The sequence below is a fragment of the Acomys minous genome, assembly GCF_964271855.1.
Source record: "Acomys minous genome assembly, chromosome: 5".
Taxonomy (NCBI): domain Eukaryota; kingdom Metazoa; phylum Chordata; class Mammalia; order Rodentia; family Muridae; genus Acomys; species Acomys minous.
In genome coordinates, this window is record NC_140494.1 from 31,065,960 (window position 1) to 31,092,391 (window position 26,432).

The following is a 26,432-nucleotide window of genomic DNA, read 5'->3' on the forward strand; positions in this document are numbered from 1 at the left end:
ACAGGATTTAGACTGTCCAACTAAAAGGGAGCCCTTGCCTGACCCATGAGCACCATATCTCAAGCACCAAGAGCCACATGGCACAGCCTAGGCACGCCTCAACTCAGACCCAGCCACTCACATGACACAGCCTAGACACGCCTCAACTCGGACCCAGCCACTCACATGGCACAGCCTAGACACACCTCAACTCAGACCCAGCCACTCACATGGCACAGCCTAGACACGCCTCAACTCAGACTCAGCCACTCACATGGCACAGCCTTGGCATGCCTCAACTCAGACCCAGCCACTCACATGGCACAGCCTAGGCACGCCTCAATTCAGACCCAGCCACTCACATGGTACAGCCTTGGCATGCCTCAACTCAGACCCAGCCACTCACACGACACAGCCTAGGCACGCCTCAATTCAGACCCAGCCACTCACATGGCACAGCCTTGGCACGCCTCAACTCAGACCCAGCCACTCACATGGCACAGCCTTGGCACGCCTCAATTCAGACCCAGCCACTCACATGGCACAGCCTTGGCATGCCTCAACTCGGACCCAGCCACGCACTGATTCATTCAGTCATCTTCTTGGGAACCTAATGCAACTGTACTGATAACAGGAAAATAGTCTGATGATAAAAATATCTACCAATGTAAGAATCTGGCTATTGCTGATGTACCTAGACAACAAACCAGTATGCTAAAATTTAAAATTATATTTATTTATTTATTTATTTTGGTTTTTCGAGACAGGGTTTCTCTATGTATCCTAGGCTGTCCTGGACTCACTTTTGTAGACCAGCCTGGCCTCGAACTCATAGCGATCTGCCTGCCTCTGCCTTCTGAGTGCTGGGATTAAAGGCGTGCGCCACCACGCCCGGCCTTAAAATCATATTTTAAAAATGTGTAAGCACCTGAAATACATTCAATGTACACTATGAACAAGAAAATCAAATGACACTGTTGTAAACCACAATGAAAGTTTAGTACCTCTTGATACACACGGTCTTAGGTGCTAGGGCAATGTAACACGTAAGCAGCCATTCTTCCTGAACTTATTTCATGTTGGCTTTTGAATTTTTATATGTTTTTAAGTTTTTCTAATAAGTATGTGGGAAGAGACACCATATTTTACACTAAGAAATTGCACTGTTGCCTGGCGTCAGCATGCTGAGGACCTCAAATGGACAGTGGTGATTGAACAAGCAAGTGCTTCTACAAGAGACCTGGGTGATGGGTTTGCTCTTGCCACAATCTTTCTGACACATCCTGGGCTCAGACTTCCAAGCCCAGCAAGCTGGCTAGCCTGCATACTACCTCTCAGAAAAGTAGACAACCACATACAGATACCACGGCCAAACCACACAAAGCTTGACTACAATGTGCTGCCATGACATACTTGCCTGTTCAGGAAGTCTTCAACCAAGACCACCCACTTTTGCTCCACAAACCACCATGTAAGAGTGATGCTGGACTCCTCCCTGAACTGATAACTCTGGCTCACAGAGCCTGGAGCCCCATACCCAGACTCCCGAGCCCTTGCTTTCTCTGGCAGGGTTTTTGTTCCAACCTCACCAGCAAAGCAGCTCTTTAAACACCGTAGCACAGCCGATGGGCGCTGGGTTTGCTGTGTGCGTCACACGCACATAAGAAAGAACACATGTACTGTACCTTCTTCAAGCGGTGTGGGCTTGGCAGAATTTTCCCCACTCATTAAAACAACAAAAGATGCAGCTGCTCGAACTGTAGCCTGCCATGTTGACATGGCAACGGGTGGTTCCTGGCATGGAAAAAGGGCCCGGTTGTTGATGGGGGATCCCATGGTATAAACACATGGCCTGCAGAAGAGAGACAAAGACAGAGAAGGGAAGAATCTTTCAAATGACTTGCCACTTATCTCACTACGATGCAGGAAGGTCATGGTGAGCTTTCCAAGCAGTAACACTTGAGGCTTTGTAGTTGACTCTTTGAAAGAATATTGAACTGAACATGTCAAAGGCCTGCTATGCCAATGGCTCAGAGGTTCCTCCTCCCAAAGGAATCACTTAACTATGCGAAAAGGTGTGTGTGTGTGTGTGTGTGTGTGTGTGTGTGTGTGTGTGTGTGTTTTAAGAGAAAAAAAAATTGGATAAGGTTTTAAATACTACTCTGCAAAGTTTTAATTTATGCTCCCCTTAGGCCTTTCTGCCTTCAAAGGAAAAAAGCTTCAGAGACATTCTTCCAGACTTTTTGGAAAGTATTCTGGAAAAGAAAACACGGCTGGAGATCTCTGTGATTATTAATCTTGGAAAAACAAGCGGTGGTCTCAAAGCCAGTGCTGGCGGGCAGACCTGCCCCCCCCAATCCCCCCCAATCCTGGAAACCACCTTCTCAGACAGAGCCGTTGTGGGGATCCTTGTGTGGAAGCCAAGAACAGGGCTTGGCGCAAACAGGACAGTGGAGGTCACAACAAGCAGGCTTGTGCTGGGAAGGCCACAGGAACAAGTCCGTTACTAAAGCAAGGTACGAAACCAGCAGCACGAGTGTGGGCTCATGCTATGCCTCCCAAACCATGCAGGCTCCCTTGCTTTACACGATTAAGTCGTAGCTGACAGTGATGGCAAAGACTTACAGAATCAGAGGAAGCCTTTCTTACACCACAAAGAAGGCACAGCACTTACTCCTCAGGAAAACAACTTAGAAAAAAAAAAGCCTTTATTTTTCTGGAGTTCAGACAAGTGTTGATTAATAAGCCTGATTTACAATGTAAATGAACTGGCTAAAGTTCTTGCAGATACTGTTTTCACTGACATCGTTATGACTGAACACTAATTTGTCAGTACAACATATGAAAGAACACACAGGATGGTGGGTTTCCTCTTTCATCAGGCCCAATAAAGAAAAGAAGAGCCAGGGTCTGGCAAGCAGAGATAACTTAATACAGAGACTATTATGCAAGTGATAGAGCAGAGAAAGCCAGCAGGGACAGTGAGGCAAACCAGACAAGGCACAGCAGTCAGCCGCCCTGGTTCCTAGCAGTTACAGCGGCAGGGGTCATCTGTAGATGGGGCAGACTGTCCAGTAGGGCAGAGACAACAGAAGTGACTAGCATGGGGCAGGGACGAGGAGAATGCCTAGGTTCACTGCAATCTCCCACTAATCAAACTTAGCTGGAAGACAGCAGGTAGGCAGAGATATGCGTCAGACCTCATCACTAATAAACCAGGCATGGAGGCACAGATTGGAAGCCCCACTCAGCACTGGGGAGGTGGTGACAACTGAGACAGGGGCTTCACAGCCAGTGTCAGCTACACACCAAGTTTGAAGCCAGCCTAAAAATATACTATATCCAGCTGGCCTGCTAAATTAGGCTATCATGGGGTGGGGCTGCTCTGGCCTTTTACCTGTCATGGGTTATCTGGCTGTGTATTCACAGAAACGAATGCAGCTGTGTTTCCAGGGCAGGCACAGCCTGTCCACCTCACCTTTGCTGACACCCTTACAGAGTGGATGTACATGTGCAAGCCCAGGCTTCTCTGAAGCTTATAACTCCTTTACTGCCAGATGAAATGACTCTTTCTAGCACAGAAGGGAAAACATTCTTTCTCAGGGGCTCATCTCAAATGCCTTGGGAAATCAACCCTCCTGGGAGGTCCCCGGGAGCCCATGAGGCTGCAGTGTCGTGCAAATGAGAGGAAAGTGAAGATCAGAGGTAAGAAGGAGTGCAATGGGTTGAAAGACAGGTCCATGGCTTCATACTTGAGGAAGAACAGTTTTGGTTAAGGAGCTCTGTCTTCATGGAGTAGGCAAGCAGAGATGAGCAGCATGTTTCCTAGTCACCTTAAAGAGCCATTGTAATGGAGAATTTGCAGGAAACTGCTCCAAACCATGTACTGTCTTTCTTTGCTGTCTATTGCACAGAACAGCCTTTTCAGGAAAGAAGGGAGCAACTTGTGGTTTTGAAAGGTTCCAAGTTCATCTCTTCCCATCAAGGTAGTCATTGTCAGAGGCTTTGATGAGCAGCTAGAGCACTAACTGTGGAAATGAGGAGACAGTAGGAGCCTGAAGGGGCTTTCCAGGATTGGCGCAAGCGGCTGTCTAGGAGTCCCAAACACAGGAGTTCAGCCAGAACTGTCTAGTAGCTTCTGAAGTTCCCAATTTATCTCCACCTATTATTTTCATTTAATATTCTTACAAGTTTGTGTCCTCAACAAAACTATGATACAAACAAAAAAAATTAAAAAAAAAAAAAACAAAAACAAACTGTGCTACAGTCTCTACTACAGTGAGCAAAATTCATGCTTTCTTGTGCTACACACTGAGATCCAACATTTCTGGTAGAGGAAGTTCCACCAACGATGGGCACCCCTCCTCTCCTCTCATATTCCATTTCATGATAACATTACCAAGCCCAGAACTGATCAATATCATCTAGATGTCACATCCAAAGGCACAATGCTTTGAAATGGACAGGACTTAGTCAAGAAAGGCAGCTTTCCTGTGGGAGAGGCAAGCTTCCTGGAAGGACAAAGGCAGGCTTTGGCACCTGGAAGCCCCTCCTAGGGTCAGGTGGGATGAAGAGATTCTTTCATCAAATCTTTGCACATTACACATAAAGAAATGACAGAGACCTGTCTGACGCTGCCTTCCCTGTGCTGGGAGTAAAGGTGTGCACCATGCTTGACAGGATGTTCTCTTAAGAACTGAAATCTCAGACTAAAAAACTTCTGTGCAGCAAAGGACATTCTCAGCCTAGTGAGGAGGGAGTCTAGACTGGGAAAAATATTTATCAGCTAGTCACCTGACAGATGACTCCATAACATACAAAGAATTAAAAACAAACAAACAAAAGCAAGTGGCTGAGAAATAGTTTTTTAAATATTTAATATCATTAGCCATCAGAGAAATACAAATTTAAACTACTTTGAGATTTCACTTTACCCCAGTTAAAACAGAGAAAAAAGGAAAGAAAGAAAGAAAAGAAAGGCAGAAAGAAGAATTAAAGAAGTCAACAAATGTTTGTGTGAGTGTGGGAAAGGGAACACTAACTCGTTGCTGGAGGGAGTGTAAACAGAGTGAGGTCCTAAAAGAGCAGGAAGCATGCCTACCACGTGACCCAGCTCTAACACTCCTGGGCACCTACATCCTACAGCGGAGATCCCTGCTCACCACTCCTCATTGCTCTTCTAGTCACAATAGCCAAGAGACAGCGGCAACCCAGGTCCAGCCATAGATGAGCGGATAAAGAAAGTGTGGTTCACATATATAAAATGGAATACTATTCAACTGTAAATAAATATGAGATTTGCGGGAAATGGATGAAGCTGGAAATACTCTTTCAGAAGTAATCCAGGCTCAGAAAGATAAGTTCCACATGTTTTCTTATATGTGAATGCCAGACTTAAGTCTTATGTCTAAACGGCAATACTCCCAGAGGTCAGGGAGCTAGTAAGGGTCCATGGGGAGGAGCGGTTGCAAAGAAAGGAAGACAGAATGCAGGTGGTATGAAGGGGAGAGAGGAATGGAACAGGAAGGGTTAAATGCCATAGGGATGGGGAAGGGGGAAAGAGGAGGGAATATGCGACTGGTTAACTAACAGGAAAGGCCTCTGAAAGGATTATATGGAAAACTATTACTAAAGAAGTGTCCTAAAATGCATACATACGTAAAAACAAAGTTTAAATGGAGTTAACTCTAAAACGGGGAAACAATGTCTCTCCTCAAGACATCATAGATTATCATAACAATCCCACTGCCAGTATGAGTTACCTCTCAGAGCTGTTGGTCAGGATCCCATAGATCCCCTCCCCAGACATCAGAGGCTACTGCCATTTTCTTGGATGCCCTCCAGACCTGGATGGTAAGACCTTATTACTGAAGACACCACATACTTGAGTCACTGGCTAGAGAAATCAAGCTGGACTCTCTCGGAAGCTTCATCCCGACTAGCTGGCTTTCTCAGTGCTGGAAGGCTCTATGTACACTACCAGGAAAGAAACAGATCAACCATCAAATACAGCTATGAAGCCTGTGAGCTACACTACTAGCCTAGCACAAGATGCCCACGGGTATGATAGTATCATGAGTGTTATAGGAGCATTCAACCACTTTCTAACTGGACTTAAGGCCTGTTCCACAAAATGGAATCTATACCTGGTATCATTAACTGGGCTAATAGCCCACTGCTGGCTGTCACAGGCTCTAGGGGAGATCCTAGTAGTTTAATTCTGCTACGTGGACATAGTAATAAATTGCCCCTACACTTTTTTTTTTCCTGAGGGAAAGCAGTTTATATTGGCTCACATCTTCAGATGTGGCACACTACAGACCGCTGCTACCTTACATAGACTCTGTGACAAGGCAGAGGGAGTCCCTATACTCTTATCTTTATTATATCCACAATGCACTTCTCAACCGTCAGTGGACATGGTAACTAACACTTACCATGACTTACAAGTGGTCAGTGTACAGAGAATAGGGAGTGTGGGTGCTCAGTGCTAAATAAGACGTCTATGTCACATCCTGAGCTCAGGGATTATGACAGAAAGAGGGAACAGAAAAAGTCAAGAGACAGTGGGTATTTGCAGTGACACGGGACTGTTGCACACAACTCACAGTGGCTATGGATGCACAGCCAAGATCCGTACAAGACTCAGGGAGCTTATGTAGAAGAGGAGGCAGAAAGATTCTAAGAGTCAGAGAGGACATGAGAGATGACTCTAAGTAAATAGTGCCTTCCAGGTACAACAGATGAGCATGCAAACTCAGAGAGGGTTTGAGACAGGGTTGAGACAGACAGCTTGCAGCACTGGCAGGGAAAAGTGGACACGGGGTCCCACCCGTGACCAGGAAGCTATCTTCACCTGAGACCCAGAATGCCACTGGGTGTGTGTCAATCACACTCCAGGACAGGCCCCAAGCCTAGGAGTAATTGGACAACACGAAATGAACTCAATGACATTTTTAAAAACTTTTTGTTTCATTTTACTTTGTTTGGACATTTTTGTCTTATTGATCTTTTGTTTTATCGATCTGTTTTAAGTTTTTATGGTTTGTTTTGCTTTGTTTTGTTTTTGAAAAAGAGGACAAACATAAAATTAGGTGGGTATGGAAGATCTGGGATGAGTTGAGAGAGGGGGAAAAAATTAAAATGTAGTATATGGAAAGGCTTAACTGTATAAGGTCTGTATAAAACCAAGCCATGCATATATGAAACCAATTCCCAGCGATGGGGGAGGGGCTCGTGAAGTCCGGACCCTGTCTGAGGAGCCACTGGCAACAGAGGGCTGCTGGATGGATGGAGTTCCTGAGAGGTTGCCTGTGCCCCAGCAGATGGCCACACACCCACACACATACAGGCAGAGTGAGAAAGGGAGAAAATGGTGGGGGTGGGGGCTGGGAGGGCAAGGGTGGGGACAAGGAGAAAGGGAGAGAGGGAAGGAGAGGGAGAAAGGGAGAAGAAAGGAGGAGTGGGGAGTAAGAAGGGTGAATAGGGAAGGAGCTGGACCCAAACACATTACATACATGCATGAATATTAAATAAACAGAAATCTGAGCCTTCTACTCATTCTTTAAAGCTTTCTTGTGTACTGAGCTACAAAGCAATGAAGCTAAATCAGTGGGGTAGCAGTATGTATGTCTAACATCTGGCTTTGGAGTTAATCTAAAAATATGGCCGTGTGCACCTTCCTTGGTCCAACAACTGAATGGCTATGCCAGAGAAGTTAGTGCTTACAGCTTCACCCTGATCTTTTCTAAAACGAAGAACTATCACAAGTGCTGCAGCAAAGTTTAAAGTTTAATATTTATTCCTCAGGTTATTTATTCCCCTAAATTATAGTTTTGAATAACAGTTTCTGCACTGACCGCAGCGTCTTCTCCACTTGCTCTCATTCGCTGACATCATCAGCTCAGAAGCCAGACTTCCTGGAGCAGCTGGCTGCCTTCCCAGCTACCATCATGATCACTGGGGGGAAAGGGGGCTCACTAAAAGGGAGGCCTTAGCTTTTAAATGACTTTTCCTTTAGTGGCATGGAAATGCAAGGAAAATGAAGAAAGCACAAGCCCTTCAAGTAGACCTCCACTTTATAGTTCCTTAGGAGTCCTGAGGTCCTATACTCAGAAACATATTACATCCCCCATTTCTCTTCACCTTTGCACATTCTTGGCTTATTCTTGCCCTCAAGTTATTTAGAAAGACACACACAGCACATAAGAAAACATCTGTGTAAGAAGTGTGCCACTGGGTTGTTTGTGAGGATTGCTTCTATCACTCACTCTGAAATGTCACCTGCAATCTAGTAGTATTCTAGGACTCAGGCAAGGACACTTAGGTGCAAGAATTGGCACAACCCTTAAGTGGCTAAGATAGAGAGCTGGGTGATCTACTTTCAGCAACCTCCTGAGAGGACAAAGCATCTGCTGCCCATGGGTGAGGAATCGAGTCTGGCTCCCCAGGACCCACATAAATTGAGACCAGGGGCTCCCTAGGGCAGGCTGGCTAGATAGGCCAAATCAGTGATGTTTGGGTTCAAGGAAGATATTCTGTTACAATACATAAAGCAGAAATTGACTGAGAAAAATACCACACAATGTCAGTTGTTGACTTCCACATGTATGCATGAACATGTGTACATGCATGTGCACATGTATGCATAGCACAAACTCATGCATGTATAAAAAAGAAATCAAAAGCCAAGTTAGCTAGGGTGACACATTTCCATTTTCCCTAGGGAGGTTGTTTCACCATCTTGTTACATTTTACTTTTTATCCTGGGAAGGTCTGCCCTCCAAAATGGTTATGACTTCATTTACTTACTTATTACCAAACAAAGTTGCTGCCGCCCTGTTCTTTACAGTGTGAGGGGAATAAACACAAGCCACTGATGGAACCCGAGCATGAGAGATGCCTGGTGCTTCACCCACATCACCAGGGGGACACAGTTTGTCCCTAAACCTAGATCTTGGCCAGCTGAAAGCTCCCAGTTCCTAGGTAGTCAGCTGGACACACTTACGCCTCCTGAGGTGATTTATTTGAATCAGGCCCTCATTCTGAAGCCCAATCTGGTCTCGCATTCTTGATAACCCTCCTGTCTCTGCGTGCCTCTGGGATTGTAGGCGTGAAGCCACAACACCTAGCTTCTTATCCTTAGCCACGTGGAAGAGCTTAGTGAGATTTGTGGCTATCCACAGATGGGTATCTTGGCTCTGTCAAAGACTCACAAATACGCCCCCCAAAAAGGGAGAGAAAGAGCAGCTTTCTGGAGTCTCCTTCTAAAATCAATCTCTCCTCTTCTGACTCCATGGACAGCACAAGCTACAACACCGCATAAAGGCTTCTGTCACACCAGGTGTTTACTGCCTCATGCCACATGGAGACATCAAGAGCAAATCCTTGTGTCGTCCTTTCTCCAGGGATACCAGGCCAGCTACACACAATGGATTCACACCTGTCTTTGTAGTTAGCACTTAGGGTAGAAGGACCCATCTGAGGCTACCAACATGACTTCCAACTGTCAAGGGTTCCTCTTTCTCCAGAATGTTAGTTCAAAAGTGAAGCATCTAGGGGTATAAAAACTGCTCAAATATTCAATAGCATTATATGGTTAACCTTGATGAAAATCGTCAGTAATTCTGAAAGTTTTGAAACCACAATAAGAAAACGTGCTCCTTCACAGTCTCTAAAGGACGCCCAGTGAGGTGCACTTTGCCTTTGGACTCATGCAACTCTGTTCCAACCCTGCAATTTCTCAAGAGATTCCTCAAACTCTAGCAGAAATAAGGCAGGAAGTAAACTCCCTCTGAGAGGCCTGGAAACCAGAGCAAGAGGAAAGATTACAGGCAATGGACAGGCTAATTAGAGCTCAACGCCAAAGTGGCTTTTTGAAAGCAAATCTAAAAGGATTTGGGGAAGGAGTGAGGGAAAAAAAATGCAAGCAATTGCCAGAGACCACCACTTCCATCAAAGGGGCCGATGTTCTAAGAGAATGTTCTCAGCAGCAGCTCACAGACGAGCAGCTTTCTCCCTCCTCTTCCTCTTCAGTGACTCACTGTGCTGATTCCGTTAAAGAAATAGGTGAACAGTGAAGAACGAACACGATTTGATTTAGACATTCTCATGTTCTAAAGTCTGAACAACTAAAAAAAAAAAAGCCAACAATACAAAGCTAAAGGGCTCTCTCACTCTAAGAATTGGCATCTTCCTGCTGCTACCAGAGACCACAAGCCACACCCCAAGAAACTAGTGGGCGCTCTCCACTGGACTGACTGCTTTACTCCTCAGAAGCACCTCTCTCCTGCACTGGAAGTTAATATCAAATGACACAGCCACTGAGAGACAGGTACAGAGTATCACACAGCACGGCTGACCTAGCTTCACACCCACCCTGCCTGGGAGCCGTGGGGTCAGAGGGTATTTTCATAAAGCACTCTCTACAAGCCCCCACTAGTGATTGCCAACCAACAGCCAGGCTCCGCACTCCAGCAGCAAGCTGCCCTCTCAAGCTTCTAGCTCAGAAATGCTGGAGCTGAGTCAAAGGCTCTCTCCATCCTAAGCTACAGGAGGGGATCTTATAAACAGCTCAGCATGTTTAGGGGTTTAGCTGCTGCCTGGGTAAGGCTACGGAACAAGCCAAATCACCCCACAGACTCAGCCTCTTCTCAGGGAGCGTCCTGAAATGCATGAGATTAGGGACAAAGTGCACCTACCTGCCACTCTGGTCTGAGGTCCAAGTCACCGACTGCCCGTCGGGTTTGGTTTTATACCGTATCCTGATGGCACGAGGAAAGTCAGCCGCTGTCTGAACCCCCATCTTCCTGATCTGTAAGCTCCAGCTGTCAGTGTAAAAGCCGAGTTCCCCACATCCAGGAGCCCGGCTGCAGCGAGTGTAGCAGTCTAACTGCTCCCTCCAGCAATCTGCAGGCAGAGCCACGAGGTCATGCACGATCTCACGCCTGAGCTTCTCAGGAGTAGCTGCAAGCTTGGAAGCCTTTGTAAATCTCTCAAGGCCTGGCACAGCGGCCACATCCACCTCCTCTACCTTTAGCACAGATAAATCACAGCAGTCCAACACTAGCAAGAAATCCTTACTCCCATGATTCCCTGTGTCACAGCAGTACTTTGAGCTAGAGATCTCAGAATCCTGTTGCTGGTTGTCATGGATACCACCATCATCAAAGGCATCTTGATCATCTTTACCACAGACTGCAAATTCTCTATAACTCATCTTAGGTGAGAAGGTACTTGCATCCATCTCAGAAACATAGCAGGGTTCAGCTGTCTTAAGTGTGTAGGTTTCTTCTGACTCCATCTGGAAGGTTTTCTGGATGGAATTCATCTGTTTTTTACATCTGTTTCCTTCTCCAAAGAAAAGCACTATGGTGCCCTCAATGACTCGATTTCCAAAATCCACATCCAAATCCAATATGTAGTGCTTCACAAGCATGTAGCTGGTATTGGCCATTAGTGGCAGATCGTCCCGGGAAGGGTCCAGTTTTGTGTCCATGGTGCAGTCAGAAGCTAGCAGTCTCTCCTGAGGCTTCCTATTTCCTCTAGTCGCTCAGAGTCACAAATGGCTGCCTTACCAAATAAGAAGCACCCGCCGTCACAAGTTATGTTTTCACGACTTTCCGTTCCCTGGTGAAGAAAAAAGTATGGTTAGATAAAATTCCAAATAAGACTCTAAATGTCTCTGCAGTTGCAGATTCTGCAGGTTGGCTACCATATCTAGCAATGTCCAATGCAGCAGATGCTCAGGAAAGAAAGAAGGCTCATCTTTCTGACAAGATAAAATCTATATTACTGACTTCTAAAGTACTAAAGGGACACAGTCTTTGTTTCAGAAACAAGCAATTCTTATGCAAAACTACAACTAATACTGCCTCTTGTTTTAAAAAGATATTAAATGTATCATTTCTAATTTTGTGCATCAGAAGGTGATTTCTTTTTCTTTTTCTTTTTTTTTTTTAAGTAAATGCAGCCATTTATATTTGACAAAGATTCCAAAAAAACATAACCTGATAAAAAAGACAGCATCTTAAGCAAATAACAAAAGAGGACGTCCGCATGCAGAAGAATGAAACTAGATCAGTGGTGAATACCTTGCATACACACAAAATTTTGAAAACTAATTCAAAGTCAATTACATAACTAAACACAAACCTAAAACACAGAAAACATAGGCAGTACCTTATAAAATGTAGGTGTTGAAATAACTTCTTTATACTTTTTCTGTGTTTTTTAATTTTATTTAAATAATTTATTCAGATTACATCTAAATTGTTATCACCTCACTTGTATCTTCCCATTCCCCGCTCCCTCCCTCTTTCACCCTATTTCCCTCCCGTAGGTCTGTGACAGAAGGAGACCTCCTCCCCCACCATATGAACACAGCCTATCAAGTCTCATCTTGGTAGCCTGCTTACTCTTCCTCTGAGTGCCACCAGGCCTCCCTGCCAAGGGAAAGTGGTCAAATAGAGGGCACCAGAGTTCACGTCCGAGTCAGTCTCTGCCGTCCACACAACTGTGGAGAATGTCCTGTTCATTGGATAGATCTGAATAGGGGTTCTAGGCTTACTGCATGCATTGTCCTTGGTTGGTACAGTAATTTGAGCAGATCCCCCTGGGTACAGATCCACCAGCCTTGACGGTCTTCTTGTAGGTTTCTAGGACCCTCTGGATCATTCTATTTCCCCATTCTCCCATACCCCTCTCACCTGGAGTCCCAACAGGAAGTCCCAGCATCTATCCCAATCTCCTGCTAAGTGAAGACTTTCAGGTAACATCCCTGTTGGGCTAGTGCCCAATTATAAGTGAGTATATACCATGTGTTTCTTTTTGGGTCTGGATTAACTCACTCAGGATAATCATTCTAGTTCTGCAAATTTCAGTATTTCCTTGTTTTTATTAGCTGAAAGTATTTCATAGTGTAAATGTACCACAGTTTCTTTATCCATTCTTTGAATGAGGGACATCTAGATTGTTTCCAGATTCTGGCTATTACAAATAAGGCTGCTATGAACGTAGTTGAGCATATGTCCCTGTTGTGTGGTGGAACATCTTTTGGGTATATTCCAAGGAGTGGAATAGCTAGGTCTTGAGGTAGCCCTATTCCCATTTTTCTGAGAAAGCACCAGATTGATTTCCAAAGTGGTTGTAGCAGTTTGCACTCCCTCCAGCAAAGGAGTGTTCCCCTTTCTCCACATCCCTGACAACATGTGCTGTCAATTGAGTTTTTGATCTTAGCCATTCTGATGGTGTAAGATGGAATCTCAGAGTCATTTTGATTTGCATTTCTCTGATGACTAAGGATGTTGAACATTTCTTTAAGTGTTTCTCAGCCATTTGATATTCCATTGTTAAGAATTCTCTGTTTAATTCTGAGCCCCATTTCTTAATTGGGTTATTTGTTTTGGTGGTGTTTAATTTCTTGAGCTCTTTATATATTTTGGATATTAGACCTTTGTCAGATGTAGGGTTGGTGAAGATCTTTCCCCAGTCTGTAGGCTGTCGCTTTGTTCTGTTGACAGTGTCTCTTGCCTTACAGAAGCTTCTCAGCCCCATGAAGTCCCATTTATTAATTGTTGACCTTAGAGCCTGGGCTGTTGGTATTCTGTTCAGGAAGTTGTTTCCTGTGCCAATGAGTTCCAGGTTCTTCCCCACTCTTTCTTCTAACCAATTTAGTGTCTCTGGTTTTATGCTGAGGTCTTTAATCCACTTGGACTTGAGTTTTGTGCATGGTGATAAATATGGATCTACTTGCATCTTTCTACATGTAGACATCCAGTTAGACCACCACAATTTGTTGAAGATGCTATCCTTTTTCCATTGAATAGATCTGGCTTCTTTTGTCAAATTTCAAGTATCCATAGGTATGTGGATTTATTTCTGGGTCTTCGATTAGATGCCAGTACCATTACTGTTGCTTTATAGTACAGCTTGAAATCAGGGATGGAGAGTCCTCCGGAGGATCTTTCATTGTACAGGATTGTTTTAGCTATTCTGGTTTTTTTTTTTTCATATGAAGTTGAGAATTGATCTTTCAATGTCTTTAATTTTTGTGTAGGTATTTTGATAGGGATTGCATTGAATCTGTAAATAGCTTTTGGTAAGATGGCCATTTTTATTATGTTATTTCTCCCGATCCATGAACAAGAGAGACCTTTCCATCTTCTGATGTCACCTTCAATCTCCTTCAGAGATTTGAAGTTTTTTTTTTTCCAAAAAAGTCTTTGACTTGCTTGGTTAGAGTTACTCCTAGATACTGTATATTACTTGTTGCTATCGTGAAGGATGTAGTTTCCCTAATTTCTTTCTCAGCATGATTGTCATTTGTATATAGGAAGGCTACTGACTTTTTTGAGATAATTTTGTATCCGGCCACTTTGCTGATGGTGTTTATCAGCTGGAGTAGTTCTTTGGTGGACTTTTGGGGGTCACTTATGTAGACTATCCTTTTATCTGGGAATAAAGATAATTTGATTTCCTCCTTTCCCATTTGGATCCCTTTGATCTTCTTTTGTTGTCTTATTGCTCTAGCTAGAACTTCAAGAACTATATTGAAGAGATATGGAAAAAGTGGGGAGCCTTGTCTAGTCGCTGATTTTAATGGAATTTCCTTGAGTTTCTCTCCATTTAATTTGATGTTGGCTATTGGCTTGCTGTATATAGCCTTTATCAAGTTTAGGTATGTGCCTTGTTTCCCTTATCCCTCCAAAATTTTAAACATAAATGGGTGTTGGATTTTGTGAAATGCTTTTTCGGCATCTGAGGAGATGATCCTGTTGGGTCTTTGTGAGGTTTAGGTATCAAAGTGACTGTGGCCTCATTTCTATTTTGTGGAGTAGCTTGAAGAGTATCGGTATTAGCTCTTCTTTGAAGGTCTGGTAGAATTCTACACGGAAACCATCTGATCCTAGGGTTTTTTTTTTCTTTGTTTTTTTTTTGTTGTTTTGTTTTGTTTTGTTTTTTGGGGGGGAGGAGACTTTTGATGAATGCTTCTATTTCTGTAGGAGAAATAGGGCTATTTAATTTGTTTATCTGATCTTGATTCAACTTTGGCAAGTGGAATTGGTGAAGAAAATTGTCCATTTCCTTTAGATTTCATGGCATATAAGCCTTTAAAGGAGGAACTAATGATTCTTTGTATTTCTTCAATGTCTGTTATGTCTCCCTTTTCATTTCTGATTTTGTTGATTTGGATAATGTCTCTCTACCTTTTAGTTAGTTTGGCTAATGGTTTATCTATCTTGTTTATTTTCTCAAAGAAGCAGCTCTTAGTTTAGTTGATGCTTTGAGTTGTTTTGTTTCTAATTTATTGATTTCAGCCCTGAGTTTGATTATTTTCAGCCGTCTCCTCCTCTTCAGTGTTTCTGCATCTTTTTCCCAGGGCTTCCTGATGTCTCATTAAATTGCCTATATGAGATGTTTCCAATTTTTTTTTTATGAAGGTACTTAGTGCTAAGAATTTTCCTCTTAGCACTGCTTTCAATGTGTCCCATAAATTTGGGAATATTGTTCCTTCATTTTCATTGAATTTTAGGAAGTCCTTAATTTCTTTATTTCTTTTCTGACCCAGTTGTCATTAAGTAGAGAGAGAGTTGTTTAGTTTCCATGTGTGTGTAGGCTTTTTGTTATTTTTGTTGTTGTCCATGGTGATCATCTAACATGATATAAGGTTTTATTTCAATCTTCTTGTGTCTGTTGAGGCTTGCTTTGTGACCTACTATATAATCAATTTTGGAGAAGGTTCCATGAGGTGCTGAGAAGATATAATATTTTTGTTCAGGTGAAAAGTTTTGTAGATATCTGTCAGATCCATTTGATTCATGATATCAGTTAGTTTCATTATTTCTCGATTTAGTTTCTGTTTCATTGACCTATCTTTTGGTGAAAATGGGGTGTTGAAGTCTCCCACTATTAATGTGTTGGGTCGATGTATGGTTTAAGCTTTGTTAGTATTTCTTTTACAAATGTGAGTACCCTTGTATTGGGGGCATAGATGTTCAGAATTGTGATGTCATCTTGGTTGACTTTATCTTTGATGAGTATGAAGTGTCCTTCTTTATCTCTTTTGATTAATTTTGATTGAAAGTCTATTTTACCAGATATTAAAATGGCTACACCAGCTTGTATCTTGTGTCCATTTTCTTGGAATACCTTTTTCCAGCCATTTACTGTGAGGTAATATCTATCTTGTGGCTGAGATGTGTTTCTTGAATGCAGAAGAATGTTGGGCCTTGTTTATACATCCATGCAGTTAGTCTGTGTTTTTTTTATTAGAGAATTAAGACCATTGATGTTGAGAGATATTAATGACCCATGACTGTTAAGTCCCTTGATTTTGATGTTGGTTTCAGTAGTGTTTGTGTGGTTATGTTTTGCAACAGTGAAGCTATCTATTTCCTGTGTTATTTTCATTGTAGTTTGTCACTTTGGGTTTGAGTTTTCCTTCTAATAACTTCTGTAGGGCTGGATTTGTGGATAGGTACTGTTTGAATATTTGTCATGGAATATCTTGCTTTCTCTACCAGTGGTTATTGAAAGTTTCACTGGGTATAGTAGTCTGGACTGGCATCTGTGGTCTCTTATGGTTGGCAGGACCTCTTCCCAGTCCCTTCTGGCTTTTATGGTCTCTACTGAGAAAGTCGAGTATAATTCTGATAGGTTTGCCATTATATGTTACTTGGCCTTTTTCCCTTGCTACTTTTAATATTTTTTTCTTGTTCTGTATATTTTATGTTTGATTATTGTGTGATGGAAGGATTTTCTTTTCTGGACTATTCTATTTGGTGTTCTGTAGGCCTCATATGTTTATATGCATCTCCCTCCTTAAATTGGGGAAATTTTCTTCTATGATTTTTGTTGAAAATAATTTCTGGGCCTTGGAACAGGGCGTCTTCTCTTTCCTCAATTTCTATTATCCTTAGGTTTCGTCTTTTCATGGTGCCTTTAATTTCTTGGATGTTTTGTGTCAGAAATTTTTCAGATTTAACACTTTCTTTGATGGTTGCATCAAATTCTTCTATTATATCTTCTACCCCCAAGATTCTTTCCTCCATCTCTTGAATTCTATTAGAGAAACCTACCTCTGTATTTCCTGCTTTCTTCTATAAATTCTCTCATTTCTGGCTTTCTTCTATCTGTGCTTTTTATCATTGTTTCCATTTTCATCTTCAGATCTTGAACTGTTTCATTGATTTCCTTCATCTGATTGTTTGTATTTTCCTGAATTTCTTCATTTCCTCTCTATAGACCTCTCTAATGTCCTCAATCTGTTTGGCTGCATCTTCCTGTATTTGTTTAGGGATTTTATTCCTTTCCTCTGCTATCATCTTCATTAGTAAGGATTTGAGGTCATTTTTTTAAATTTTATTTTATTTTTTTTTGTGCTTCAGTTGTGTTTGAGTTCCCAAGGTTGAATTCTTTGAGATAGCTGGGTTCTGGAGATGGCATATTAGTTTAGTTTTTGTTGTTTGTGTTTTTACGCTGGTCTTTATTCATCTTGCTCTCTCTGACATTGGGAGGTAGTTTCTGGTATCCTTCACTGGTCATTGAGAATAGTTTGTTGCTGAGTGTCTATAGGTCGGGAACCCTTACCTGTGGAGATCAAAGAACCTTTCCCTGGATCAGCCAGGTTACTTGGTTTCAGTTCCAGGGGACTTTGCTCCACACCCTGGGCTCCCCACTGGGTCAACAGAGCTGGTGCTGGTGTTCTGCAGCCCACGGATCAGTTTGAGGTAGTGTAGGTACAGCCAGTAGTCCTGCCTTTGGCTGGGCTTTGAAAACACTGCTCTCAGGCACTGGGGCTTTGGGGGCCTAAGCTCAGTCTGCCCTAGACTGCCAGATTCCCCTATTGGCTTGTGGTGGTTGGCAAGGCTTCCCCCTGATGTGTCCAGGCTGTGGGGCCTAGGTTCAGTCCCGCCTGAGAGAGCAGATACTGCCCTCAGGCTTGTGGTAGCTGGCTAGGCTTCTTCCTGATCCCTCCAGGCAGGTTTAGCCCTGCCCAAGAGCACATGAACCCCGCTGGGTTGTGGTGGCTGGCTAGGCATCCACCAGATCTGCTCAGGCCAGTTCTGTCCCACCCAAGTGTGCAGGAATAGCCCACCGGGGCAGCTAACTAGGTTTCTGCCCAATTCGTTCAGGCCTTGCCACCTTAGATTAGTCAACCTGACAATGCAGCTATGGAGCTATAGCTGGAGAACATGCCCACAGCCACCTGGCCGCCACATGGGCCCTAGGTTCCTCTGTGGACTGGCAGGATGATCTGAGGTCAAATCTATGCCAGATCCACACTCTGGGTTCCCTCTGGGCCAGCAGACACTGACGCTGTTTCTCTGTAGCCCACAGTTCAGTCAGAGGGAGAGAGAAAGAGTGCAGGTTTGGCACAATAGACTTTGCTGGGCTTTGGATACAGTGCCCTCGTGGTTGCCGGCCCCTGGGGCTTTCTGTGGACTGGTGGGGTGGTCTGAGGTCAGATCCACCCATTTTCCTGGTTTCTCCCCAGGCCAGTAGATCCAGACTCTGGTGCTTCACTACCCACAGTTCAGTCCCAGCTACTGCAGCTAGCAGGCACGTATGGGTCCAGAGTCCTGGGACTGGGCACCCATCCTCCATTCTCTATCCTCTATGGGCCAGTTGGATGGCCCAAGGCCAGACCCACTTGTGCTCCGCACTGTGCAGACCCTTCTCACCTAGGGCTCTCCAAGTCTTGCAGTCTGTAGCTGCCAGCTGGGTCCCTAGTCTCCGTCCTGCAGATCAGATACAGTGTGTGTTCAGCGCTGCCATCTTGGATCCCAAGTGATTGCTTTTCTACTGTGATTCTAAGTAACAAGTGTGAATGAGGGGTAAATGGCCTCACATTGTATTCTTTGAGAGTAATAATTTAATCCACACAATATAACTCCAGGGATTAATGCACTTTTCACATTAGGACTGCTCTCCTATCAGCACTTCCAGTAAATTACAGAAAAATGAGCCAATTTACCAGGAGTGCGTTCTAACTATTCCTTTGAGATTGTTCATGGAGACTTTTAAAATTTATAGTTAAATACTCAAGATATACATTACATCTTAATAGCTGAAAACCCATTAACATTCTGGGTAATAGCTTTCTTGTGGCAAACAAAAGGTCTTATTTGGGAAAAAAGTATGCAAATATCTATAAAAGGGAAGAGAGAGATTAAAATGTAGAAGCAGATGTTGTGATACAATGTACAAGTTCTTCAGAAAAGATCTGAATCAAAAGGTATTTGTACATGATAGCAATACAGCTACAGGAAAAATTCTTTGAATCAGTTCAGTCCTTGACATGTACCTGATTTCTTTTAGCATATGCTGCTTTTCTTTTACCAAAAAATCAGCAACAAATGTCAGGGGAAGAAATAAAACATGATGACAGAAGAGAATATTTAAACCTTTGTATTTTAAAACTTCCTAGAACTATTTCTTTATCAACTGCAGAGCCACTATTTGCTTCATTTTAAGCTAATTGAGCACTGCCCCCCCATCTCTACTTTGCCCCTCCCTTTCTCTCCTAGCTTATCTGCCCCTACTAGACCTTCCCTGGCATGTTCTGCTACAATTTCCCTCTAGCAAACAGCCCAACTGAGTTTCTACCTTGTCCCTAGTGACTTCCCCATTCTGATCTCACCTAACCTTCAGTAGCATGGCCTCCTATAGAGTAAGTGTCTGCTCAAGGCAGACCTCCCCACAGTTGGGACTGGAGTGGTCCTGACTCCTCCCTCCTTTGACATATACTTACTTTCAGTACTACTCCTGGCTCCTCCCTCTCATATCCATTTGTCAAATTCTTTTCTCCATCCAAACCTCAGTTCAAGGGCCTTAAAAATCCTTCCTGGGTCCCTCCTTCTCTCTAACCAAAATATCTGTTTAATGACTGTATTTTACTTTAGTATTTACTTTGCTTTCAGACAAGGGTGGCTCAAATTCGCAGTAAAACCTACCTTTGCCCCTGAATGTTGGGGTTGTAGGTGTGGGCCACCAGACTTGGCTTGGTGATGAATTTAAATATAACAGGAACAGACAGTGATCTGTAGAAGCTGGTATCTGTCTTGGTACTAGACAAGGCAGTGTATAAAACGGTAAGTGAGGGCCGGTTACTTTCTACACAATCTCCACTGAACTTCTGATATCAACTGCATCTACTAACAGAAATCACCGTGAAAAGTTAGTTCTGCTGGTGTCTGGAGCACTTCAGACATTACGCGCGTGCACGTGCACGCGTGTACATACACACACACACACACACACACACACACAGTGTTGGGGTGAGATGTAAAGGGAGAAAGAGGGAAAGGCAGGAACACATAGAAAAATGTCTAAACTATCACAACTGAGGAGACAGTTTAGCATTTATTGGCACAAAGACAAAGCTACTCACTAGCTGACCTCAATAGACTCTTGCATTTATTTCTGAAAATGTGTATAATTTAAGAGTACAATATGTCCTACAGAGCCATGTCCAGTGTAGCAAAGAATACTGCTGAGCAGCTAACTTAGAGCCTCACCCTGGCAGGCTGGTTTTCAAAACTGTCACTATCAACCCCAGGAGGTGGTTCTTTGGTGGCCAATCACCGATGTTTCTCAAGTGCCTGCTGTTTGAGCAGTTGGGTTTCTATGCTGCTCAGTCTGGCCTCAGCCTGCAAGTGCTACCACAGCTAGTGTTTGCCTCACTCTGTTTTGGTTGTGAACTTTACATGACTGTGTTATTTGTCACTGGACTGACAAGCTTTGGTTCTCTTCAGCAGACTCTCCAGTATTTTCTCCATGGAGGCCATGCTAAGTCTTGCTTCCTAACCTGTCCAGCCCCACACTTGATGACTCATTCTCAGCGGATTTACTGGGCTCCAACTCAGCCAAAATGAAATTCAAAGAAACCTCCAGTTCTTTGTAATTAACTTAACACCTCTTCCTAATGCAGTGGGAACAATAAAGGGACCACTGTCTCTTTTGAACACCAGCTTTTGGGGACTTTTGCACATGATTTCTGATCATATGGAGAATTACAGTAGATATTAAACTACCTGCACTATTATTGATGAGAACTAAACTTGGAGTGTGGCTTACTGAAAATTACTCATATGATATTGGCCATGCTGAAACAGGTCAGAGCTCCCAGAAGAGCTCCTGCTTCCTCCATTTAGGATATAAGACTAGAAGAGAAAAGAATGTTCTATGGCGAGGACTGCGCCTTGAAATCAAAAGGGAGCTGAGCGAAACACACCTAACTGTAGCACATGATGTGTCTTCCTTCTTAAGAAGTGAAGTCACAGCCAAGTCTCTCTGCTACAAGGAAGGAACTGACGGAAACTAGCCATCAGCACCCCTCTTTACTATACTTAGACCCTTACTGCCTTTCCTGTTTCTCTCTCGACAGTTTTTCTTTTTTCAATAATCTCCCCCTGTTCCTGACATCAAAAGGTCTCTATCTTTATAAATGAGCTACCCCTGGCCCTGTTGCCAGTATTGATGTACACAGTTCTAGGGATCAAACACAGGCCTTGACACACTTCCACCACTGATGACACCTCTGTAGAGATGTCCTACAGTTCTGTTTGCTAGTTTATCCTGTTTTTACTTCATTGGACTGTAAAACTTCTTTGGGCACATTCAATCCAGATCTCTTGTTTTACAGCTATAGACCACAAGACCCAGAGAGGCACAGCACTTTGGACAAAAGTCGAACATATCTCCTCTGTTTACAAGAGATGAACTTTTCCACCTGCTGACACTTTACCTTGGAGATTTCCCCTCCAGGTCACATGGCGTCTCATTTATACTGTTCAAATTACTATCATTCAAAGATTCTTCACATCCTTACCTATCTTTTTCAATTCATAGTCCAGTAGTTAGTTACTCACTTTTGTGATTCTTCTTTTTCTCTCCCTCCTTCCCTCTTCTTCCTTCTCTCTCTCTCTCTTTCTCTCTCTTTCTCTCTCTCTCTTTCTCTCTCTTCCTTAGTTCTTTTCTTTTCCCTCCCTCTCTTCCCTTCTTCTTTTGTTGTTGTTGTTGTTGTTGTTGTTGTTGTTGTTGTTGTTGTTGTTCTTCTTCTTCTTCTTCTTCTTCTTCTTCTTCTTCTTCTTCTTCTTCTTCTTCTTCTTTTCCCTGTCTCTCTCTCTCTCTCTCTCTCTCTCTCTCTCTCTCTCTGAGAAAATGTATTTAAAGCCACTCCCAGGAGACAATGAACAGCAGCGTCGTCATCTAAACTGAGTGTAATATGTGACCACGTACCTTGCTGCTCTCTCACCAACTTTTCCTTCTTGCCTTGAATTTGTGCATGAATTGAATCTCCCTTCTCTGGAAACACACAGCTTTTCCTGGCGTCAATCGAGGTCACAGTCCCACATTTAGGGGGAAAATGAACTGACTGTGGTTGCAAACACATGTCTGTGGCTACTCTGAAAGGCTTTCTCAGCAAATGGTAACCATATTTCTAAAAAGTCTGTTGACTTCAGCACTTTGGGCTGTTACTTTTCTGATTTTAAATGCCAGCCTGCCCCACTGAAGCATTTTCCACTTGCTGTCATAAGCTGTAACATGGAAAAGCCTCTCTCCCTACCAAAACCAATGGCTGGCTTTCCTTGGCTATGCACTGCTGATCTGAAGCATGCATGTTTTGTGTTCCAATGCTTAAAAGTTCATCTCAGCAGCCCCAGAAGACTCTGGAGGATTCACGCACAGCTAATGAAGCTATGTGTCAGTGTGGCCTGAGAGCGACTTAGACACAGTCCCATCCTCCAGGAGAACCACTCCATGTCTCTTTCCAAGCCCTTTACGTATCCTACGCTATATATGCCGAGGGACTGCTGATTCATTTCAGGTTCATGACTATGGTGAGTGGAGAGCACCATCTACTTTAACTTCTCCATACACACCTGTGAAGCGACACTGGCGACACTTGCAACTTTAACATATACTTACAGAACAGGCTCAGCTCGCATGTATCTACAGTCTAGTAAACATCAGCACCTGACAAACCTCCTCCGGGCTGATCATGTGTTCTAGGAAACACCTGTGCCTCCTTCACACCACATCTTTTCCACATCTACAAATTATGTCATTTAAAGATATTTTATTAATTTAAGGCTTTTTGGAGAACAAGATAGGTCTGCTCCTGGTAGCACCCCTGTTCCACTTCAAAGAACATCAAAGAATCTCCATGAAATTTGCTTCATATGAGGTAACCTAATTGGAGAAGAAAATGCCCTTGTTTTAACTGCAGACAAAATACTGTCCAAACATGACAGAATTGTCAGAGGAAAGTCAACCACTAAGCTTTGCAAGGACAATGTAGGCAAGTCCTTCATAATTCCTGCTTCAAAAAAATCTGTCAGATATTCTGAGGCTGCAGATGATACTCGAACATTATAGAGGAATTTGGGGGAACTTTCCAGGCAACTATATATGTTATTTCTATAGTTTTGGAAGCTGTTTTCCTGCACTTCCTAAATATCCAGGTAATATTTATTCCTTCCTAAGTCTGGGATGGGGTTGAAGACTAGATAATTAACAGTTTCACAATTAAACTTAAGTTGTTTAGAATGACAGAAATTGATTTAGGTACAGAACTTTAAAGTCACCAAGATAGAATAGATAGTAGAATACTTTATCCATGGGTGCCAAATACATAAATGTAAATCTTACCAAATAATTTTCATAATTATTATTGCATGTAGTTTATTATTACAAGAGAAAGATCTTTTTATTGGTCTAAAAGAGGGAGATGTGGGCATGTTATTGGATACTGTGTAAAGATTCAAATGATGATAATTTACGTATCTCACATACCTGGTTGCAATCCATATTCTGAGAATCTCCTGTTTAAACTTTGCTCAACTGTCCCCTGATATGCCCATAAAGCAGCTTACCAGCCAGACACTGAGAAGGGGAGAGAATAAGGCGGGACTTCCTGACAGCCAGGGAAGGAGAACAGGGAGAAAGAGGGGACTGAGCCATGGACAAAGGTCTAGGAGATGTCATGAGAAAACAACAGCCGCAGCAGAGAAAGCCATAAATGCAAGTACCTCAGGGACTTTGGTAAAGAGGGAGGCAGACTAGCTTAGAGGCCTAAAATAGATTAATAGTGCTCAGTTCTTGTGCTGTAAAGCTTGTTAAATAAATAACACAGTCCACTCTCTCCATGCCTATTCAATATAGTACTTCAAGTTCTAGTTAGAGCAACAAGACAACTGAAGGAGACCAAGGGGATACAAATTGAAAAGAAGAAAATGAAAGTATCTTAATTTTCATATGATATGATAGTATACATGAGTAACCCTAAAAAAATCCATCAGGAAACTCCTACAGCTTATAGACATTTTCAGCAAAGTAGCTGGATACCAAATAAACTCACAAAAATTAGTAACCCTCCTATATACAAATGGCAAATGGACAGAGAAAGAAACCAGGGAAGCAATACCCTTTACAATAGTCTCAATAATAGGAAATAGCTTGGTGTAACTCTAACCAAGCAAGTGAAAGATTTGTATGGTAAAAACTTCAAATGGCAAAATGGAAAGATCTCTCATGGTCATGATCAGTAGAACTAACATAGTATGTAAGAGTATCTTTTATTTGCCTGAAGTAATTGTCATCTTTGAGGTTTACTACCTCTCTCTGCTAACCTAGTGTTGGGCTCAGAGTGGAAGCCATAAAAAAACAAAACAAAAAAACAAAACAAAACAAAAAACAACAAACTCACTTTAGAAGCAGAAGCTTAAAATGAAAGCTTTATTTTCTGAGCTCAGGGAGGCAGCCAGCTCAGAATGAGAACTGTGTCCTTGAGGGGAAGTTGTATTGCATATTTAAAGGTGAAAACCCACAATTAGCTCATACAGGGGAGTGGATGGTGGAACAGGGTGGTCAGCTCTGACTCAAGTTATTTTGCTGACAAGAAATTCTAGCTAAGCCAAAACACTAAGAATGTAACATTTATATAATTCCTGACTGTGTCATGATTCTTCTTGCTATAGATAACCTATTGTGTATATGTGTAATATAAATGTGTATGTAAAAAGTAATAATAATAAATGAGAGAAAAAAGAGTAAATGTAAAAAAATAAATTAAGAAGAAGAAGTAGTTCTAGCTAACCCTGAAAGTGTTCCTGGCAGTTGGGGCCAGCTGGGCTTATAGTTGGGGAATATTTTGCTGGGTAATAAGGCCATAGGGTATATTGATCATAAACATAGTTTATGCATAGAGATTTGTTTTACATCAGCAATGAGCTGAGAAGATGGGGCTTTGGGGCCTGAAATAAAAATATCTATAGTTATCCTACCCAAAAGGAGCAGGCCTCAACTCTAGTCCTAGTCCTGGAAGCTTCTAGCCTCCATACAATCTAATCTAGGCCTACAATGTTTTTAGCCTCTGAGATTTACTGCTGAATAAACTCACCCTTTCTTGTTCTTTCTGAACTCTAACTGGATGGTTCAACTCAGCTGTTCTTGCTCAAACTGTACACCCAGCTGACTGATTGATTCAATCTGGCTTCTCTCAGTATCTGACTTCTTGCTCTTCTGCTTGGCCTCAAGCTAACTCCAGCAATTTGCTTTAATTTTCTGGCTTCTTCTTATTCTCTGTTCATCTCTCTTCACCTGTGACTAGCTTGTTCTTTCTTCAACTTGTCTCTGTAAAACTGCCTCTGAAGTCCAGGAAGTGAACAGCCACAAATCCAACTCTACCACACTGCCTCTCAACTCACTCCCTCAACCAAACTGCCTGAACAGAACTGACTAGAACTCAGAGACCTGCATGCCTCTGTGTCCTGAGTGCTGGGATTAAAGGCATGTACCACCGCACCTGCACCTAAGCTTTTCTTTACCTGAAACTTGCTCTATACCAGGCTGACCTTGAATTCAGAGATCTGCTGGCCTCTGTCTCCTGGGATTAAATGTGTGTCTGCATTCTAGCTGGAGCACACAAATCTAGAAGGTCTTTGAATGTGATCTCTTGCCAGAGCAGCCATGTTCTGAAGTAAAATTCCTTTACAATAGGAAAAAATGGTGACCCTACGAAAAGCATCTACAGATTTAATGCAAGCCTCATCAAAATTCCAACACAATTCTTCATAGATCTTGAAAGAACAATTTTCAGCTTCATATGGAAACAGAAAAAGCCAAACAGCTAAACCATCCTGAACAATAAAGAACTGGGAGAAGTCATCACTGTCTCTGATTTAAATTGTACTACAGAGCTACAGTAATGAGGACAGCACGGCACTGATGCAAAAACAGACATACCGATCAATGGAATAAAACTGAAGACCCACACATAAACCCACACACCTATGCACAACCAATTTTTGATAAAGAAGCCAGAAATACATACTGAAAAAGACAGCATCTTCAACAAATGATGCTGGTGAAACCCGATGGTTACATGTAGAAGATTCCAAATAGATCCATACTTACCACTCTACAAAAAATCTCAATTCCAAATGGAT

General features: G+C 42.8%; 1 protein-coding gene across 14 annotated transcripts in view; it reads right to left on the bottom strand.

Annotated features, from left to right (window-relative positions):
* Positions 1-26,432, bottom strand: part of AOPEP (aminopeptidase O (putative)) — a 273,680-nt gene that overhangs the window by 220,944 nt on the left and 26,304 nt on the right. For all 14 annotated transcript variants that reach the window (XR_014779644.1, XR_014779645.1, XR_014779646.1 and 11 more), the window contains exons 2-3: positions 10,680-11,607; positions 1,665-1,831 (exon numbers count right to left, since the gene is read on the bottom strand). Coding sequence is in view for 5 of the 14 variants with exons in the window: in XM_084784051.1 (XP_084640177.1) it covers positions 1,665-1,831; positions 10,680-11,476 (964 nt within the window). In the remaining 9 variants the exon portion in view is untranslated. The remainder of the gene's footprint in view (positions 1-1,664; positions 1,832-10,679; positions 11,608-26,432) is intronic.